The sequence below is a fragment of the Fusarium proliferatum genome (genome assembly GCF_900067095.1).
Source record: "Fusarium proliferatum ET1 genome assembly, contig: FPRO_scaffold011, whole genome shotgun sequence".
Classification (NCBI taxonomy): domain Eukaryota; kingdom Fungi; phylum Ascomycota; class Sordariomycetes; order Hypocreales; family Nectriaceae; genus Fusarium; species Fusarium proliferatum.
The window spans coordinates 288,964-309,228 of record NW_022194800.1 but is presented as its reverse complement, the minus strand read 5'-3'; the positions used below and the strand labels follow the sequence as shown (position 1 = coordinate 309,228).

General features: G+C 49.3%; 8 protein-coding genes across 8 annotated transcripts; 6 read left to right on the top strand and 2 right to left on the bottom strand.

Moving 5' to 3' along the window:
* Positions 1-803: 803 nt before the first annotated feature.
* FPRO_08279 (uncharacterized protein) lies at positions 804-1,898 on the top strand (the record flags this gene model as incomplete). Its single annotated transcript, XM_031221930.1, has 1 exon — positions 804-1,898. The coding sequence occupies one exon, from the start codon at positions 804-806 to the stop codon at positions 1,896-1,898; it is 1,095 nt and encodes a 364-aa protein (XP_031087439.1).
* Positions 1,899-2,748: 850 nt separating this feature from the next.
* On the top strand, positions 2,749-3,737 carry FPRO_08278 (putative cytochrome-c oxidase chain IV precursor; the record flags this gene model as incomplete). Its single annotated transcript, XM_031221929.1, has 4 exons — positions 2,749-2,968; positions 3,052-3,144; positions 3,254-3,513; positions 3,576-3,737. 4 exons carry the CDS (start codon positions 2,749-2,751, stop codon positions 3,735-3,737), a joined length of 735 nt encoding a protein of 244 aa, XP_031087438.1.
* Positions 3,738-4,325: 588 nt separating this feature from the next.
* FPRO_08277 (uncharacterized protein) lies at positions 4,326-4,811 on the bottom strand (the record flags this gene model as incomplete). Its single annotated transcript, XM_031221928.1, has 1 exon — positions 4,326-4,811. One exon carries the CDS (start codon positions 4,809-4,811, stop codon positions 4,326-4,328), a length of 486 nt encoding a protein of 161 aa, XP_031087437.1.
* Positions 4,812-6,590: 1,779 nt separating this feature from the next.
* FPRO_08276 (putative KTR5-putative mannosyltransferase) lies at positions 6,591-8,331 on the top strand (the record flags this gene model as incomplete). Its single annotated transcript, XM_031221927.1, has 5 exons — positions 6,591-6,874; positions 6,933-7,331; positions 7,385-7,471; positions 7,526-7,937; positions 7,987-8,331. The coding sequence occupies 5 exons, from the start codon at positions 6,591-6,593 to the stop codon at positions 8,329-8,331; spliced, it is 1,527 nt and encodes a 508-aa protein (XP_031087436.1).
* Positions 8,332-9,119: 788 nt separating this feature from the next.
* FPRO_08275 (uncharacterized protein) lies at positions 9,120-9,986 on the top strand (the record flags this gene model as incomplete). The annotated part of the gene is made up of 1 exon (XM_031221925.1): positions 9,120-9,986. The coding sequence occupies one exon, from the start codon at positions 9,120-9,122 to the stop codon at positions 9,984-9,986; it is 867 nt and encodes a 288-aa protein (XP_031087435.1).
* A 1,682-nt stretch (positions 9,987-11,668) lies between these two features.
* FPRO_08274 (uncharacterized protein) lies at positions 11,669-12,635 on the top strand (the record flags this gene model as incomplete). Its single annotated transcript, XM_031221924.1, has 2 exons — positions 11,669-11,985; positions 12,065-12,635. 2 exons carry the CDS (start codon positions 11,669-11,671, stop codon positions 12,633-12,635), a joined length of 888 nt encoding a protein of 295 aa, XP_031087434.1.
* A 580-nt stretch (positions 12,636-13,215) lies between these two features.
* Positions 13,216-15,731, top strand: FPRO_08273 (uncharacterized protein; the record flags this gene model as incomplete). The annotated part of the gene is made up of 4 exons (XM_031221923.1): positions 13,216-13,720; positions 13,922-14,820; positions 14,878-15,471; positions 15,522-15,731. The coding sequence occupies 4 exons, from the start codon at positions 13,216-13,218 to the stop codon at positions 15,729-15,731; spliced, it is 2,208 nt and encodes a 735-aa protein (XP_031087433.1).
* Positions 15,732-16,185: 454 nt separating this feature from the next.
* On the bottom strand, positions 16,186-18,188 carry FPRO_08272 (putative dihydroxy-acid dehydratase; the record flags this gene model as incomplete). Its single annotated transcript, XM_031221922.1, has 5 exons — positions 16,186-17,642; positions 17,691-17,798; positions 17,848-17,855; positions 17,908-18,005; positions 18,057-18,188. The coding sequence occupies 5 exons, from the start codon at positions 18,186-18,188 to the stop codon at positions 16,186-16,188; spliced, it is 1,803 nt and encodes a 600-aa protein (XP_031087432.1).
* Between the last annotated feature and the right edge of the window lie 2,077 nt (positions 18,189-20,265).

Here is a 20,265-nt window from a genome sequence, read left to right as displayed (position 1 = left end):
GAAGATGGAGGACGTGCGAGGCTCTGCGGATGGCAGATGCAAGACAGGATAATGATGATGGTGGCCAGTGTTATGCCACTGGTCTATTCGTTTGCGCATTGGCACGTTCGGATTTGGGGAGAGTTTGCGCAACAATTTGCCGAGATATGGATATTTTTGGGGGGTGTTGAGCTGCTGCACGCATATTTGCACCAATGCTACGCATGCTTACCTGCTCTGGTGCGTACATAACTTTAATATAATCCTTCGTACGACTTGAGATGACTTTTCGATGGACATCTTGTCAGTGGCATGTCAAGGCGACATCTGCGACCAATGATTGTGTTACCTCTCTAATCTTATATCAGTAAACAACCCACGCCAAAGTCCATACCTAACTAGTAACTTGATCAAAATATGCAGATTCACTCTCGTCCACTTACCAACTCGTTCAGGTGGGACAAACAATAACCATTATTCCCATAATGCTCTCGTGGAATTCGATGATCGGGTATGTCGGGTATGTCGGAATGGAAGCGATGTCTTTCGTAATGAAGTTGATCTCTTCATATGATTTCGGGTTCTTACCGAAATACAGTAAGTTGCAGATGAACTGCTCACATCTTCTCAAACTCTTTATTTCAGCTAATTTTTCATTTCCTGCGCTCACATGAATGTAGCTTTCTCCAACCTCCAACCTCCAACCTCCAACCTCCAACTACTCAGTGCATAAGATGAATGCCACGCTGAATAGCGAGTAAGACAATACCATCGATCAAAAACAAATCTGACTGACTGGAAGAACAAGAGCACAAGATCCCGATATGAGTACTGCTCACGCGATCACCAAAGCCAGTAAGGCTCGCTTCTTGAGCCATTTCCCATGGACCATTTCACCTTTCATCATCGGCGCCCCAATGCGCGTCATGTCAGGGCCTCACCTAGCCCTTGCGGTCTCCAAAGCTGGAGGTCTTGGGTTCATTGGGCCAGGCGCGAAGCCTGAAGATACGTCGAAGGATCTAGCTACAGTGAGGGACTTGCTACGCAGTTCACCTCCACAGACTCTGCCGTTAGCATTTCCATCCAAGGATACCCTTCCTGTCGGTGTTGGCTTTCAGCTCTGGAATGGCGATCTCAAGGCTGCTGTTAGTGCTGTGCAAGAACACAAGCCCTGTGCCGCATGGCTCTTTGCGCCGCGTCGAGGACAAGAGGAGCTTGATGAGTGGACGTCTCACATACGAGAAGCCCATCCGGAGATACAGGTCTGGATACAAATCGGCACTGTCCAAGAGAGTATTGAAGTGGCCAATAGTGCGCATCGCCCAGATACGTTGATCATTCAAGGCGCAGAAGCGGGCGGCCATGGTCGAGCCACCGACGGTCTGGGCATAATGACACTCTTTCCTGAGATCGCAGACCAAGTCCGTGAGTCGGGCGTGTCTCTATTCGCGGCCGGCGGCATCGCAGATGGTCGAGGCGTGGCAGCAGCCCTCTCACTTGGTGCAACCGGTGTCGTTATGGGCACCCGCTTCCTAGCAGCAACCGAAACTCGTATCAGCAAAGGCTACCAACAAGAAATTATCCGAGCTAAGGATGGAGCTCAGTGCACCACCAGAACCATGCTCTACAATCATCTCAGGGGCACTATGGGTTGGCCAGAGCAGTATAGCCCACGGGGTATCATCAACCAGAGCTTCCACGATCACCAAGCAGGCGTGGAATTTGAGGAACTAAAGAAGAGGCATGACGAGGCATTGAAGTCTGGGGATAAGGGATGGGGGCCAGAAGGAAGGTTAGCGACGTACGCGGGAGCGGCTGTTGGGCTTATACATGATGTGCAGGATGCTGGTGATATTGTCAAGAGTGTGCAGAAAGAAGCTAAAGAGATTATAGCTGAGATTGCGAATGATACTATATAACTTGTATCTTACCATCTCTGTCGAGATAGCTGAGAGGCTAAGGATCTCTGCGTTGCAAAACGCAACTTTGGCCATGGCTGGGACCAAAGGCTACCCAATTTCTCGGTCCATCTAAGCTTGACCAACCGCATCTTTCCTTGCTCTAATTGATATACGATTCATTATAAATTCAGTCGTTGCAGATAAAATACGTTTCGTTCATCAAATAATCAATACACCTGAAGGCTTACTCAACGCCCCAACGACACAGCTATCAGGTTACCTAGGCTGGTTCCTTGCTGCCTCATAAAGAAACATATATGCGTGGACCATCCAGCTTATTCTAAGTGCCCTAATGATAGAGAGATAGAGGTCTCGAATAAATCAACTGTTCAAAGACGTTTGGTACATGTGAAACTTGTCCTTTCAAAATCATTAGACATCTTTTACCGTATTCCAATCGACTATCAACCGCTAATGAGAGATGTTGATTGAAATAAAGTCAAGATTTGGAAAGAGAGTGTTGGCATCTATTTATTAATCAATCTCATGAGTAAGAAGCAATGTGAGCCTCGGCAAAGAACACGATCTCAGGAGGCAGTGTACTGAGATTTTGACAAAGCGAGCATAAGGCCCAAAGAGTACATATAGCTAAAATTGTGCTTCACTGGCATGCTGTTAGTCCGTATCGTTATATAGAAGCCATTCTTTCTCATTACAATGCCAATTGTGGCATCCTACAAGCTCTTGAAACTTTTGATGACGTTCCGAAACTCGCCTTAACAATTGGGTGAACGTCAAGGTCCGGAGCTTTTGATAGATCACGTGGTCATAAATATAGCTACTCCAATTGGCCAATTGGCTCGCAAAGATGGGTCCATCTTCCAACTTCGACCCAAATCAGCCCATTCCTCACAAATCCCTCGACAACACCTCTCTCAGCCCATCCCGAGTCATCCTCAAAGCTCGACCCCATTGCCCGGCGCAAACTATCAACAGAATGTTCCTGCAACGCTCCGCCCTCACTGCGGCTCGCCGCGTCGCCGCCCGACCTGCTGTCGCTCGCACCTTCACCACCTCTTTCGCCCGCCGTACGCATTCCCATTTTGCTCCTCCAGCCAGCCAATGGCGATCGTCGTATGATGGCTGACTAGTGTTTTTGCTTCCGCTACAGGAGATGCCGCCCGTCCTGCCACCCCCAACGAGCAGGCCGCTGCTCTTGCTGGCACCGCCGAGAAGAAGGTCGGCTCTTACAAGACTCTGAAGGGTATGTTGCCCGACAATGCCGCCGCCGACTGCCTCAATGGCACCCCGTAACCTCGGCCGATGGATCGTGACGTGACGTACGACAATCGCTGACAAGCTTGCGTGTGCAGAGGTCCGAACTGAGGAGGATCTCTTCGGTCCTGGTGCCGCCCCCGGAACTGTCCCTACCGATCTCGAGCAGGCCACCGGTATCGAGCGTCTCGAGATTCTCGGTAAGATGGAGGGCGTCGACATCTTCGACATGCGCCCTCTCGACGCCAGCCGCCTCGGAACGATGAAGGATCCCATCATGGTCCGATCCGCTGGTGAGGAGCAGTTCGCCGGCTGCACTGGTTTCCCCGCCGACTCTCACAGCGTCCACTGGCTCGGCGTGAGTCTTGACCTTGAAATTCCGGACGGACGGATGTGAAATACTGACATTTATAACTCTAGATCACCCGCGATCGCCCCATCGAGCGATGCCCCGAGTGCGGCAGCGTCTACAAGATGGACTACGTCGGTCCTGAGGACGATCACCACCACCACCACCCTCCTGAGTTCGAGGAGCCCAAGACCTTTGCCGATTACATCAAGCCCGAGTACCGATACAAATAAATGCATTACATTGAGCTGAGAGGCATTGAGGAGACTGGGTCGTAGCATTAAGGGAAAACTAGATGGATGTGCATGGTGCCCCCGGGGAGAGGAGCCGTTTTGTGTAGATTAGGGTGCCTTTATTCCCTGTGTCAATTTACTAAGTTAGCTTCCAGAAGTTGATGTTGACTACATATTGGGCTTGTTGTGTTTGTGATAATAGCAGTTTGATCTAATTGAGCTTGTATAGATTGGAAATGACTTTCCAGGCTTCCATAGTCTGGATATAGCTGGATTGTGATGTCATTTCGTGATACGGATGTGAAACATCCATTTGCGGTTATGAAACCCAATACTGCCAATAGGATAAGCCTATTCGCAAGACGACGAGTATTGGACCGTATATCAGGCGAGCTTTTATCTATTATTTTACCGGCAGTCCTGACATCGTGGGAGTATTGGCTCTCATCTTGTTGATGCTGGGCATCAAAGTGGCGTGATAGTGTCTGTGCCGGGCGCAGATATGCACATGAGCCAGGCCATAGCGATGCCCATGGTGGCTGGCTCTGAGGGATGGGAAATGTGTGCTGTAGAGCTCACGCATGGCGTTCAACCTTCATCTTCATCAAAGCTCAGCTTAATCTTTTTGGCCTTTTTCTTGGGTTTTCGATTCTTTGCTGGCTCTTTTTCGGCATCATCCTTCTCCTTTTTCTTGTCATCTCCTTTGCCCTCATCAGCCGCCTCACCGATGACTTTTCCAACCTTTCGTTTCCTTCCTCCAATAGCAGCTTTGCTCTCTGATTCTCTGGCGGTTTCTTTCTCTGCTGCAGGTTCCACGTCGTAATCTCCAGTATCTTTGACAACTCCATCCTTGTCGACTTCAAGACTCACAACGTTTCCGTCTTCGTCTACGACAAGCGGGACATCTTCTGCTTCCTCACTACTAGAGCGCTTCTTAGCTGACCTCCGTTGGGCAGCAAGTAGTGGATTGGGGCCTGTAGCGCCAGCAGCTTGAGCCCTTAGAGCAGCAAGAAATGGCGGTGCTGCTGCCTCGGTGTCGTACGACAGGTTTTTTGAGTTGATCTTGGGAGCCATGTTTGTTGGTGATGCATGAAACGGATTGGATACAGCTCTGCCTGCTATGGTTGGTTGAGCCGTAAGCGATTGGGTTGCGGCTCTTTGTCAGCGGGACGGGCTTCTTGACGGACGGGAGGATTCGTTGATCAGGTCGTTGCTGATGAAGCGGATTCAAGATCCAAGATTCAACCCCAGCCTAGACTCTTCTGAGCAATAGTGCAGCTGCATGCAAGCGCTAACTTAAGTTACACGTGGGTCTTGGAGCGGCCTGAATTGAACTTCTTGCTTGCTTTCGCTTGTTCGTAGAAGCCTCCACACGGACCTGTAGTGAGTGTGAGTGTCAAGTGACAATCTGGATGTGAGAACCTAATCTAATTATAAATCTAATTATCTTTCTCCTTACAGGGAGTTTTCGTTTTCTTCATTCAGGTCAGTCAATTTTGCATCAAACGCATTCAGGGACATGTGCAGTACCGGTTCAACGTGGGCCCTGATATCGGTGTCCGGTAGTGTTCCGTCCTTTTTGTTTGGTGTTTGATTGGATCGACGCTGTCATGATTCAAAGGATGAGCAAGCTATTGGCTCACAGACGAGCCCGTGGCCCCTGTATCGACCCGGGATCTTGATGAATGTGCATGAATAACTGCAGTTGGTACAGCTCAAGCTAGGCACAGTACACCTATAGTACCTCCCTAATCTGCTACATCAGTCATTATCTTCAATGGCTAGGGGATGAAGAAAACTCGGGGCCTTGATCCTAAATGATAAAAAAGACTCAAATAACTTAGTATAAGTTTAGGATACCTTTTGCTGAGTTTATTTTGACACCCTATATCAAGGTCCGATGTTTTCTTGCTCCCCAAGGAGTAGCTACAGACTCTACTCTACGGCCCCATCATGTTTTGCATGCTCCCACTTCCCACCCTCTCATGTTCCATCTGTCTCTGTCTGTGTCTTCTCCCTTATTGTTTGCCTCTATCTTATTCTTTTTTTGGGCATCCCTTTCAAGGCCAAGACCCTTAGTCTGAGTACAAGAGTCAGTCAGTCTCTGCCGCCCTTACTGTACATGTACATACGTGCTTAAATAGAACGTGCACTGTAACTCATAACATGGATTCCCTCATTCATTGGTGATCTCTCGCTATCATCTGCCAAGGACAAGGAGTCTGTGCCCCACCGACCAGCTCTACCATGTCCACGCGTCAGTAGTTTTTTGCTTGCTAGATCAAACTCTGGGCCTGTCTTGTCTTTCTTTGGCTTTGACTTTGGTGGAATTTTCTACTGTCTTGCACTAGAATCAGGGAAGTGGTCCCTGCCGCTCATTACTTAATTCAGACCGTCTCGTCTCCCTGTCTGTCTGTCTGTCTGTCTTTTATTAGAGATCCAATATCCCATCCCACGACTGCTTCTCCTTCAATGCTACGTCTATGGACGACGTGCGATGATACCATCGAAATCCACGAGCCACGACAACGATACCACGACCGTCTTCTCTTCTGCGATCACATTTGACATATTTTTTTTTTATTTACCTTGTTTTTTTTTTCAACTTCCCGGTCCCACCTTGAAGATCGACCGAACTACCTACGGCTACCGTACAAGTTAATTACCCCATCCACCAATACCGACCTTCATCCCTGGCCTCCTATTCCTATTCCTCGACCACGACCATATCTACAACTTTATTCTTGTCTTCGACGGCCGTCGCAGGCGCCACGACACGGCGCTTTTCATGTCCTCCAGACCCCGACTGCCACCGATCACAATACCTACCGCCGTGGTAGGATCTTCCTCGCCATGGACTTGATCAGGAGGGCCACCAAGGTGGCTCCCAGCAAACCTCCTCTACAACTTCCCCTCGACGAGAAGAGGGATTCCAAACATAATAAGGCGGTCGATTCCCGCATGGCCTTTTTCCGGAGACCTCTGCGATTAAAGGGGAACTCTACAATTTCCGTACCTCTGGGCGTGGTTGTGTTTTTTCCAATGCTTGTTTTAATCCTTATTTTTATTCTCTTTGTCAGCCATCCCAGTTCCCCTGGCAGGTTTCTGATACCAGGGGGCGCTCCCCCCAAGATGCGGTAAGTCTGATATCAGCATGCTTGGCATATCACACCAGATAGCTAACAGCCCAAACAGGAAAATCAGCGAAAAGTACGATAAGGTGTTCGTCGAGGGCTGCGCCCAGCCTGACACCAGCCAACCTCGAGCCAACGCCGCATTTGTCATATTAGCGCGAAACAAGGAGATCGATGGTGTTTTACAATCCATAAAATCAGTCGAGAGACATTTCAATCGCTGGTATCATTACCCCTATGTGTTCCTCAACGACGGTGACTTCGACGACAACTTCAAGGAGGCTGTTAGAAACCATACCTCGGGAGATGTTGAGTTTGGAAAGGTTGGACCAGACATGTGGGGGTTCCCCGATTGGATTGACCCCAAGGTAGCTTCAGAGGGCATCGCCAAGCAGGGCGACGCTGCCGTCATGTACGGAGGTCTGGAGAGCTACCACAAGATGTGCAGATTCTACTCTGGGTAGGTTGAGGCTGTCTTAGTGATCAAGGATAGCCTGGCTAACAGCGCAATAGTTTCTTCTTCAACCACCCCTTATTACTCAAGTACGAATGGTACTGGCGAGTCGAACCTGAGATCAGCTACTTCTGCGATATCACATAGTACGTTTTGCTCCTTTCAGACGCAGTTGCAGTCGCATTACTAACTAGTTGCAGCGACCCTTTCCAGAAGATGATCGAACACAACAAGACATACGGCTTCACAATCGCCGTCAAGGAACTTCGGGAGACCGTTCCCAATATCTTTCGATACGCCTCCGCCTACAAGCGACTTAACAACATCACATCGAAGGGCTTATGGGAAATGTTCGTCGAGCCACCAGAGGACGATGACGAGGACACTTCTAAGGATAGCGATACCTCACCAAATCCCGAGAAGAGTTTCTGGGATACCCTCACGGGTAAAAAGGAGAACATTGTCGACCCTGAGTCAATGGAGGGAGAGACCTATAATATGTGCCACTTTTGGTCCAATTTCGAAATTGCGAAGCTCAGCTGGTTTCGCAGTAAGGAGTACCAGGACTTCTTCGAAATGATGGACAGAAGCGGTGGCTTTTGGATGGAACGAGTATGCAAGCCAAAGTCCCCCCTTTTGTAACGATGCTAACATTCCTTAGTGGGGCGATGCTCCTATTCACTCCCTTGCCGCCGGCGCGCTTCTCGGTCCCCAGGATATCCATTACTTCCGAGACTTTGGTTACCGACATACAACGATTCAGCATTGCCCTGCAAATGCGCCGGGCAAACAGCTCGCACGTGAGCCCTACCTAGAAAAGACAACATTTCCCGAGTATAAGAGATTTGAGGAAGACGACTACTGGGAGCATTGGGACGACGTACAAGAAGGTGGCATTGGCTGTCGCTGCAGATGTGATACAGACGTTGTCGATGTTGAGGGCAAAGAAGGATCATGTCTTGCAGAATGGGTCGACGTTGCCGGCGGTTGGGAACATCCATACTAGGTCACTTTAGACTTGAGCTGTCTTGAGTGTGGAATCCAACAAACGGATCATCATCAGTATTCGAGCACTGCGATTATCAACCAAACATCAACGGCGCTTCAGGGGCATAAGCAACTTCATTCGACTAGGTCAAAGGGATTATTGCACATTCAGGGACAGGGAAATTTAAAAGGGGGTGCGGCGTTTTGTTTTTGTCCCGAGCATCCTGACTTTGCTTTCGCCATGGTCGGAATACTCGTCTAACATTGTACTAAAGGGATATGGCACGCGCATCGTGGGGAATCTGCTGCATACACGGTTTGGGAGGTCTTTGTCAAGATGATCTGATAGACGATGGATTTACATTCTACTCTAGATGTCAGAGAGCCCTTTGCATTAATGATATATGTAGGATGAGGACCGCCTCATTCTACGACCAGAGAAGTGGTTTTGTTGCATGTCTCATTCGGTGGTATTATGCATAAGTGATCGCCCTGACCTTAATTTATGGTTCTTACAGCTGCAAGCCTTAAGCCTCATGCAGCCATCCCTTGATTGTGTACTAGATTCCGTGGTAGCGTAGGCAGATTCCCAGGGGCTGAATGGACGTGGCGTTGGAGGCCCCGGTCTAGAGAGCACTGCCCTCAAGACACTCAGCTACAATTCTAGACCCACCAGTTCATGGAGGGCTGACCAAGTCCTATATAAGAGTCCTAGAAACCACAAAGAGAAGCCTGTGCCAATATCATTCAATTCACGGGTTCTTCCCTATTCTCATCATCATACAAACCATATCAGTTTCAGTCACAATGGATACCTTGAATCGTCTCTCAGAATATCTCTTCGGCCCTGCGATTCCTCATCGAGAACCATGTGGTCGAGCAGTACAGATCATGTCGGATCTTCATCTGGAGCTAAATCGGCAATACGCAACGTTTGACTTCCCTGCCAAAGCACCTTTTCTCATTCTTGGTGGTGATATCGGCCGTTTAGTCGACTACGACATGTTTCTTCCTTTCCTCGCACGCCAAACCGAGCGCTTCGAGAAGGTTTTCTTAATTCTTGGCAACCATGAGTTCTATGAGATGAGCTATGAGGACGGTGTTGAGAAGGCGAGGGAGCTAGAAAAAGAAGAGTCTCTGAAGGGAAAACTCGTGATCTTGGATCGAAATCGCTGGGACGATCCGAATTCGAAGCTCACAGTTATCGGCGCAACATTATGGTCGAATATCCATTCTTCAGCAGCTGAGACCATTGCCCTCCGAGTATCAGACTACAAGCTCATTAAAGACTGGACCGTCGCCAAGCACAACGAGTGTCACGCCCGGGATCTCGCCTATCTCACAGAGACGGTATCCGAGCTCAACAACCTTCCAGCAGAATCTCAGAGAAATGTCTTGGTGGTGACGCACCACGCACCCTGTGTGAAAGGGTCTTCAAGACCAGAACATGCGAATGCGCCGTATAAGACGGCGTTTTCAACGGATGTTATACAGGCCAGGGAGTTTATGCGTGGAGTGCAGGTTTGGATGTTTGGTCATACGCATTATACGACTGAGTTTAAGAAGGGTGGTGTGAAGGTCGTTGCGAATCAGAGGGGGTATGTTTTGGGTTACAAGGGGCCGACACTGGAAAATACAAAGGGTTTTGACGACGAGAGAGTTGTAGAGTTGTGAGTTGGGATAGATTAGTTTCTTGCACTTAGATGGTACTAGGGATCTACTCTCAAAGAGCTTAGAGTTAGTATACTGAGTTAGTTCATTCCATGTTACGTGTTGACCCCGTTTGTATGTATGCAATCTATGCATGCAACGCCGACTATATATCCTGAGCATTTGTCGTCAGAATAAAATGATCTATGGCTCATCTCGAGTTACGGATTATGGATGTTGGTTTTAGTAACTAATAAGTCCCATGTGGATTGGAGGAAAAGCTTACGCAGGATCTAGTAAAGCTGCTATATCCGGAAGCTTAAGAGCTGTTCTTCTGCTGTGTCCAGGCACGTATCTGAGCAGTATGCGTCTCTCAAATGCTTGGGCAATGGGCTGAGTCAAAGAAAAGCCCCAGACCGTGCCTTGCATGGGTTTTAAGCGTGATTAGTTAGCTTCATAACCCTTGATCTTCTTCTTCCATCTTCAAATATTCATAAATTGCGTGTTGGTTGTATGTTTCATACCCCTGTTGTTGGCTATAGATCCACGCAGTTAAGACTGTGCCTTGGGCTATGCTCGAATACAAGGATGATGAAAGCACAAGAATGTCGATTTATACGAACCTAGAGTTTACCACCTGATGTTATATATCAGTGTTGTCCTCACTGTTTGATCCATTTTGCACATCGTCTCCTCTTCACGATTTCCGCGATTACAAGATTCTATGAGGATTTACTAGGTAGTTCTTCATCCATATAAACCCACGATGTCAGCCAGAATATCTCATCTCTACTACAGTCAATATCCCAGGACGAAACCAAGAGACAGGTTATCCTTCTAGGCGACAGTTGTGCTAGACTTCCATCAGCCAAGCATTTCGACAGAGTGTCGTTAACAACGAAACTGGACGTTTTGAGCTGAGACAACGGAAACCAGCCGAAAGACTTATACAGTACTCATTTAATCGCTGGCTTTACAAAGTTTATCTGGGTAGCCTCGAACATAGCTATATCGATTGTTCAGATGGGCACCATGATGATCAAGCACCGCCAGGCTAAAACTGACGATGACCCAGCTAGGTTCGCGACCGATCCAATGTTTTTATTTCTTGTGATTGGTATGCCTCTCATTGCATTATTTCTCGGCTGGGTCGGCTGCTTGGCTATTTACAGACGCAGAAAGAGAATTAAAAGAGCTAAGCGCGCTGCTAAGGTGAGGGAAGAAAGACTCGCGGGCACGGCTGGGGATAGGCAAAGCCTTGGGGGAAGGACTCTCTGCAACTGATTGTCACTCTTTCGGACAATGTTGCTTCTTGATAAATGCGGCATGGGATGAAGATGTTCAGGCGAAGGAAGGGCTTGTACTCTGTGCTTAATGAATGGGTGAGGGCGGCGTGTAAGTGATATCTTTGAGGGGGTTTTCAATGGCTCCCTCTTTCTGGAAGGTCGAGGCTTCTATACGGTTCATGAAGATACAAACGACTTGATAAAGTCTTCTACTAATAATAAATTCATCATTTTCAATCTCAACTTCTAAAATGTTGACTCTGAGCCTGTCGTTGATGATATCTATGAGTTGTAGCCTGAGGCATCCACTGCCCCAGATTGGCATTCTTGCGCTAAGCCATTCAAAAAATTGGTTACCGTCGACTTCGAGATCGCCAGCATCAATTCCAGACTCACGGCCACGGCGCCCTCTCCACGACGATGCCTCCTCGAATCTCACCCTTTAGCACGCCGCTGTGCTGCAGGACGACTGCCAATGCTCCTGTTTCATCGCTGACCGCTTACCTCTCCGGCCTCTCCCTCCAGACCCGAAATGCGTCCATCCTCAGCAGTCTTGCCAACAACCCCGGCGCCGTTCACCAGAAGAAGCGAGTTGGTCGTGGTCCCTCTTCCGGACACGGAAAGACATCTGGTCGTGGTCACAAGGGTCAGAAGCAGCATGGAAAGGTCAAGCCGTGGTTCCAGGGTGGTCAGACACCTTTGATCGTCAAGCATGGTCGAAAAGGTTTCAGCAACTTGTGAGGCGCCTACGAATATCCGGACAAGATTTTGAAGAGTCAGGAATTACAGTGGTTCAATTGACTAACGAGTTTGCAGCCGAGCTCCTCAGATGTCGGAAGTCAACCTCGACCAGATCCAGGTTTGGATCGACCAAGGACGAATCGACCCCACCAAGCAGATTACACCGAAGGAATTAATCGAGTGTGGCATTCTTGGAACTGTCAAGGATGGCGTCAAGGTCCTTTCCCGAGGTGCGGATATGCTTAAGCAGCCCATCGATGTTATGGTCTCACGTGTTTCTGCTGGAGCTATTGCTGCTATTGAAGGTGCTGGAGGCAAGGTCGTCACCCGATACTATACCAAGCTGGCCATAAAACGACTCCTACGAGGCCAGTCTGTCAACACAGATAAGCCTCTCCCTCAAGGATTGGAGCACGTCGACACTGTGCTAGCCGCAGCCCGCGATGCACCCTTCCGGTACCGATTACCCGACCCTACCAGCCGTGAGGACATTGAGTACTACCGTGATCCCGCACACCGAGGATACTTGAGCCACCAGCTTGCGCCAGGAGAGTCGCCCAGTTTATACTTCAGAGTGCCTGGAGTGCACAAGATCAAGAGCGAGGTTAAGAAGGAGAAGGCAGCCACTGAGGAGACTCTGTTCTAAGAGTTAGCAAGGGCATATGAAGAATTGTATTATAATGACCGAGTGTAGACACTTGGATGTGATAACAAGCAATGTACAAACAAATGAACTCACGAACTTGTTTCTTATTAACCTTTGGCGATCAGCCACAGTCTTGACAGGCTGTGGCGTCTCCAGGAACATCCAATCCATTTTAACCGTTGCATGTGTCGGGGGGTACGTACCTTACCCATGACGCTCCACAACAGCTCCGTCCGGTTTAAGTTGATGTCGCAGACCCAGGTCTTCTCCACCTGGAATGACTTCACCAACCTCCCAGTTGCCTCTCAATTCGCGTGTATTTCGTCGCTAGAGCTTCTGTATTGCGTATTGGCTTCGCTTCAACTCCTGTAGCTGCTGCTTTGTTCCATCGCAGGCTCGATATCGCGCACCCAACTCGATTGCGCTGTATATCGTCCCCTTCGCGGCTTCGATTACGAATCGCTATCTAGACGATCGATCTACGCTCTCCACGAGTATTCGCGACTCGGCTGATCGACATCGACGAGATTGATACGCGCCGCAAGATAATCTTACATTCGCTGCTCGCCTGAAAGTTATAATGTCACTTTTTGGTTCATCACCGACGGAGGACAGCCCAGGTCTGGGCTCGTCTACTGGTCCAGCTCGTCGCGGCGGTGCTGGACTCTTCGACGATGACTCTGGCTCTGGAACTCCAAAACCATCCAACAGTCTCTTCGCTGACGATAACGACTCCCATGATTCACCTTGGGACATGCCCACGCCGCGCAAGCAGCAGAGCAGAGCCGATCTTATCCGCAACCTCCTCCCTGGTAGCGACGTGCCCGATGCCTATATCGAGACCTTCGATACAGTAGTGCGCGAAGATGGCAGCGGAGGTCAGGTCACTTCTGGTGGTGTCGCAAAACTCTTCGCTACTGCCAGACTCGGTGCTGATGCCCAAGCTCGCATTATGTCCTTGGTAGCTCCCGGAGGCGGGGATGTCCTGCTAGGTCGAAACGAGTTCAACGTGCTGCTGGCTTTGGTAGGCCTTGCGCAAGAAGGCGAAGTCATAAGCCTGGACGGCGTTGATGAGCGCCGAAAACGTAAGTAAACATATCCCTTCGATTCGCATTTCGCATGATTATTTTCCCCTCATGTCAATCGCTTGTTTGCCGAGACTTACAAGCTGCCCTATCAACTGGTCAATGCAGTGCCATGGATGTCATATCAGTGCTGGCATATGCCCCCCCGGCGCTTGGTGGAGACACTACTCAGGTCCAGCTAATAACTCATTTCCATCACAGGTCTTCCGCAACCCAAGCTCGCGGGTCTCACTGCAGAGCCCGTCCTACCTCCAGTTGCTGAACTTTCCGCGAAGCCGCCTCAGACGCCTCCAAAAGATATTCCTCAACAACAACAAACTCCTCCCGCGCAACAACAGCCCAAGCAATTTCGACCTGCCATGGATGACCCAGAGGATGATCCATGGGGGAGTCCTGATATGCATAAAACCCATGATCATGGTCCCTCCAAGTCCAACGGCACCCAGCGAAACAGCACAAATGGCCATACCGGCTTTGGCCAAACACCACCGACAACAGTAATCGACGCTCCTCCTCTGCCCAATATTGCATCCCCCCGGGCCACTACGTCTCCAAACAGCCGGCGACAGCATAGCAGCAACTCGGTGACAACGCCTGGTGGATGGGGATACTTTGATGGGAACAACCCTGTTGTAGGCTTTGGGGAATCTCCCTCTGGGCCTGTCCAGAATCCCTTTGGTGGAGCTCCCGATCTGACCCCAACTGCACAACCTCCAGCTCTTCAGCACCATACGAGCAGTGGTAGAGCTAGCCGCGGCGCCGAGGAGAATGTCGTTGTTGTGCTTATGCCGGAAAAGGAAGGCGTTTTCATGTTCCAGCACCATAATTATGAAATCTCGAGCATAAGGCGCGGTAGCAAGGTTATTCGCAGATACAGCGACTTTGTCTGGCTATTGGATTGCCTACACAAGAGATATCCATTCCGTATTCTACCGCTACTTCCACCTAAACGTGTAGGTGTAAATGGTAGCCATCTGTCCAACGATGGGGCTTTTATCGAAAAGCGAAGGAGAGGTTTATCGCGTTTCCTGAATGCCCTTATCAGGCACCCGATTCTAAGCCAGGAACAACTTGTCGTCATGTTCTTGACCGTTCCTACAGTAAGTCGATTCTGCCACCAAGTGTAAATCAACTGCTGAAGCTAATATCAGCATCAGGAGCTATCTGTGTGGCGCAAGCAAGCTACCATTTCTGTTCAGGATGAGTTTACTGATAGAGCACTACCACCTGGCTTGGAGGATTCTTTGCCAGCTGAACTTGAGGATCTATTCAACCGAACACGCAATGGCGTCAAACGATCTGCTGAACTTTACATTAACGTGTGCAACATCATGGATCGTCTCGTCAAGCGAACCGAGGGCGTGGCTGCTGACCACGCTCGTATTGCTCTTTCTTTGGCCTCTTTGACAGAAACATCGGAGGATACTTACGCAACTGACACCAACGAGGTTCCTCTTCTTAATGATGGGCTTGTTGCCATGAGCAAACACCTCAGAACTTGCCAAGCTTTGATGGAAGATGAGAGCCGTGGATGGGACGAGGGAGTTCTTGAGGACCTTAAGCGCCAACGAGATGCTCTTGTCAGCGTGCGCGAGATGTTTGAACGAAGAGAGCGCTTGGACAAAGATAATATTCCTTATCTGGAGCGAAGAATTCAGACAAATGAGAACAAGCTTGCCAACTTGAGATCCAAGCCAGAAGGCGTGGTCAAGGCTGGTGAGATCGACCGCATAGCAGAAAACATCATCAAGGTAAGCCTAGCTCCGGGATGTTAGAAGGGGAGGCACTAATAAAGAATCAGGATAAGGAGTCTATTGTTCAGCAACACAATCGCTCCATCTTCGTCAAGGAGTGTATCCGCGACGAGCTCATCACCTTCCAGTCAACTCAGTACCAAGTCAGCCGATGGAATCAGGACTGGGCTGGTGAGCGAGTCAAGTACGCCGAGATGCTCGCAGACAACTGGCGACGATTGCTAGATGAGCTTGAGGGCATGCCCCTGGGTGACTAGAGTCCGCCAGAGAGTCACCAAGGATCATTTGCTACAGCGCATGACGAGCCTGTCGATGAAAGCGCCGAGATAATATGGGGGGATGTTGAGTGGTGATTGGATATAACTACGGGAGAGGAGAGAAGCCGTTGTGTGTTTTCAAAGTATATTTATGCGTGCAAGATGTATTTGTGTATCAAGACAAGAGCAAGAAGGTGGTTATGCATGGGTTGAAAGAGGAGCGTTAGTGGGAGACAGAGAAGCGTGTGGATATGCTCGATACCCTTCATTCATTTTAGTTTCCAATGCTCATTCATAATAGAAATCAAGCCTGCCCAGTTTATACAAGTCGCTGCTCTTAAATTATACGGTCGTGATAACTCTTGTTCACAGCATGCGAGATGATGGTGTTGTTTCACTCTTAACGTAAATATTCCCTTTTTCATTTTTTGCTGTCCATGTCAGTCTTGTATATCTACCACTGATCTGTCACGGCACCGTGAGAAGCATCTCCGACCAACTTAGCATACTTGGCCAGCACACCTCTCTTGACTCTAGGCTCAGGAGCCTTCCACTCACTCCTTCGCTTCTCCATCTCCTCGTCAGTGATATCGACGTCAATGCGGTTTCTAATAGCATCAATGGTGATAACGTCTCCATCCTTGACCAGAGCGATAGGGCCTCCGACCATGGCTTCAGGCACGACGTGACCGACGATGAAGCCGTGAGAGGCACCACTGTATCGACCGTCTGTGACGAGGGCAAGATTCGAGAGACCAGCACCCATGATGGCTGCAGAGGCCTTCAGTTGTTCGGGCATACCGGGGCCACCCTTGGGACCTTCATATCGAACAATAACGACTAAGTTACCGTCGGATTGCTTGATCTCACCCTTGTTCAGGGCAGCGTTGAGCATCTTCTCAGTGTCGTATACACGAGCCTTGCCAGTGAAAGACAGACCCTCCTTTCCAGTAATCTTAGCAACAGCACCACCTGGGGCAAAGTTTCCTCGTAGAATTCGGATGTGGCCGGAGTCCTTGATAGGGTTATCGAGAGAGCGGATAATATCCTGGCCAGGGTCCAGGCTGGGCCAGTCTTCCACGTTCTCGGCAAGAGTCTTGCCGGTGACCGTCATGATGCTGCCGTCAAGAAGACCACGGGCGATGAGCATCTTGATAACGGAGGGTGTTCCACCAACGTTGTACAGATCCTCCATGTAGTACTTTCCACTGGGGGCTAGATCGGCGAGGAAAGGGGTTCTGTCACTGGCGCGTTGGATATCGTCTATGGTCAGGGGTACACCAGCTGTGTTGGCCATGGCGAGGAAGTGAAGAACACCATTTGTAGAGCCACCCAGAATCATAGTCAGAACAAGAGCGTTCTCGAAAGAAGCTCGGGTCATGATATCGCGAGGACGGAGATCCTTCTCCATAGTAGTGCGGATAACCTGAGCAGCGCGCTCACATTCGCGACGCTTCTCAGGGGACTCGGCGGGGTATGATGAAGAGCCAGGCAGTGAAAGACCCATAGCCTCAATGGCAGTAGCCATAGTGTTAGCCGTGTACATACCACCACAGGCTCCAGCACCGGGACAAGCATGCTTCTCGATATCATCCATGACATCAGAGCTCTCACGGCCAGCCTCACCAGGATTTGTCTTGGCGTGGAGTCGGCCATAGGTGAAAGCACCAGAAGCTTCGTAGCATGTGCTGATGTTGATGGGCTGCTCGAGGAGCTTAGAGTGACCCTTGCGGATGGTACCGCCGTAGATCATGATAAAGGGGCGGTTGTGGCGAGCGGCGGCCATTACAGTGCCGGGCATGTTCTTGTCACAGCCAGGAATAGAGATGTTGGCGTCATGGTGCTGGGCGCAAGTTACAGACTCGATGGAATCAGCGATGATTTCTCGGGTCTGAAGAGAGAAGCGCATGCCTGAGAGGTGTGAGTTATTTGTTGACTTTGTGGGTGAGTTTCACTGACCTTCGCCTCCCATAGTGATGGCGTCAGAGACACCAACGGTGTTGAACTGCCATCCGATCATACCCTCCTTCTCGATAGAGTTCTTGACGATTTGGCCAAGATCGAGGACTGCAACTTTGTGAGTATAGATTTTCCAGGGCGAGGTTGTCTCACTCACGATGAGTACTGCAAATCATTAGTATTCGGTCATGAGAGAGGCTTTTGCTTCAAAACTCACTTGCAAGGGTTTCCTTGCCACCACACAGTAGCAACACCAATTTGAGGGGCATTCTTCATCTTGTCCTTGTTGGGGACACCAGCTCCGTAGAGCATAGCCTGGTAAAGTCAGTGAGCTGTTGGAATGTGGTAGAGGAAGAGGAGGCATACCTGGGCTCCAGGATAGTCATGCTCACGAGTGATCTTTGTTGACCAACGGTTTAGAGCACCACCTGGAGGAAGACAGGGAAAGGGGATGTAGTCGGGATCTTGTTTAGGGTCGTGTTGGACTTGGTCCGCCATGATGATGAGTTGTGAGAGCTGATCTCAGTCTGTATGTAGTCTGTTTGTTGGTGGAGTTCAGCGGCTTCCAGTGATTCAACGGCTGAGAAACACGAGATTCAAGTCAAGGTGAAAGAAGCTATCTCCTGATGACTTGAGATTAGTTTAAGGTAAAGAAAGGGTAAATAGCGATGTCGGAGAGAGAAAGAGGAAGAAAGGATGAGCCGGTTTATGTTACAGTGAAGAGGATGCCAAGGTGTAACCCCACGGGCAGTGACTGGCAGTGACAGACCTTATATATAGCAATTGAATCCGGACAACAAGGTCTTTAGACTTTTGGTCTTGGGTGAGGGTGACAGAGAACCGAAGACGAAGAGAAATTGACCAAAGACAAGCGTCGGATTAGACAAGAATTGTGGTGCGAGTTGCAATGCGTCTGCCGAAGAGCGGAGTAGTTTAGTTTTAGTGACTGTAAGCGGAATTTCCTGTAGCCTGTAGCCTGTAGCCTGTAGCTTCGTAGCCCTGTGACTTGAGGTAGTGTAGTGTGCGGAGTAGAGTAGTGAGTGGGTGGCGTTGGCTCTCTTCTGTTGATCAGTTGAAGGTTTACGATGTTACAAGTCACGAAGAGAGAAGAGAAGAGACAGAACTGAGATGAAGATAATACGGGAGAAAGGAAGTGATAACGGCTGCTGCAGCTGGGACATTTTGTACTCCTCAAGCTAATGTAGCTTCCGCATGATACCTACTCAGATAAGAGAAGCGTCGTGAGAAATTGCGTCAAACTCGTCTACCTCGTGTTGTCAGAGGCTATTCTCACTCAGAAATCTTGGCTTGCCTCACTTATCCTTCCTTTGCCGGACCGAACAGCTCGGCATTCGCTCCGGACCTCGAATCAAGAGTTCCCCCATTCCCCTTCTCTTGATTCTTCTTTTTCTTTTAACCCCTCTTGACTTGGTATGATCATGACATATCCACTTCCCGCCTGCTAAAGAGGCCAGCAACCCCGCACATTAGTTTGTTAGCTAGGTAGGTAGAGCTTTGTCGAATACCAACCGTCGGTTTAGCAATTACAGACCCGTCGAGCTTTAATAGGTCCGAGCTAGTCATTGCCAATCAAGCAGAGAGGGATCAAGAGCTGTCTGTCTCACTGAGTGAGTGCAAGAGAGAATAAATACTTGAAACACCCGAGTTCATCCTCACTCGTAATAAATATGCTCCCCTCACGATGCCTTCACAGCGTGGGGTTAACTAGATTTAAGTTCTAACCCCCAAAACAAACAAAAAACATGACAGCGGCTAAATGGGAAAAAACACATTCATCCCCCAAGATTATCTACCTATAGTACAGTCAGTACAGTACCTTGCAGTTACATTCAGCCGGGACTCCGCAGTCCCATTCGCTATGGATCCCTTGCCATGATCCCCGATATGCCCCTCTCCGCGTGACATCCACTATTTCTTCATCCACCGGGGCCGAACCGCGGATCGGATACGGGGGAGAAACACCGAAGTTTCGGCTGACACTCACCCGAACGGTTCTAACCACCGAGACCCTGTAATGTTTCGACGTATCAGATATATCATGTTGTAGATTTGTCGGTTGTTTAACCACAAACAAACAAACACACCTCTTTACGTCTTCCCCTTGAATACTGTACCGTACCTCAGCTACCACTACTACTACAAGACACAGTGTACGCACTCACAACTCGTCAATATCATCCCCCAATATCATGCAAGTCATATTGGTCTATGCGTCTTGATACACGCCCGTCGTCATTGTGAAACAGAGACTCGGAAAACGCATTGAAACGCTGCACAGCCAAGACACATACACCCACCCGACTCACTCACTCAACTCAGCACATAAGCATCACTCAGCAGTACCATGACAATTCGGGCTTTTGCTGCGAAATGATCTTCATCACACCTTGTACAGACACTGTTCGGACGTATCACCGTCTCGAGCAACCTCAAACATATCCCATCCCCATATCCTCCACTAACACACGCTGATCTAGTTTCACCTCAATTACGCAAGCAAGCTGCACTTTTTTTCTTCTTTTCCAACGCTGTCATGTCACAGTCCACATGAAAC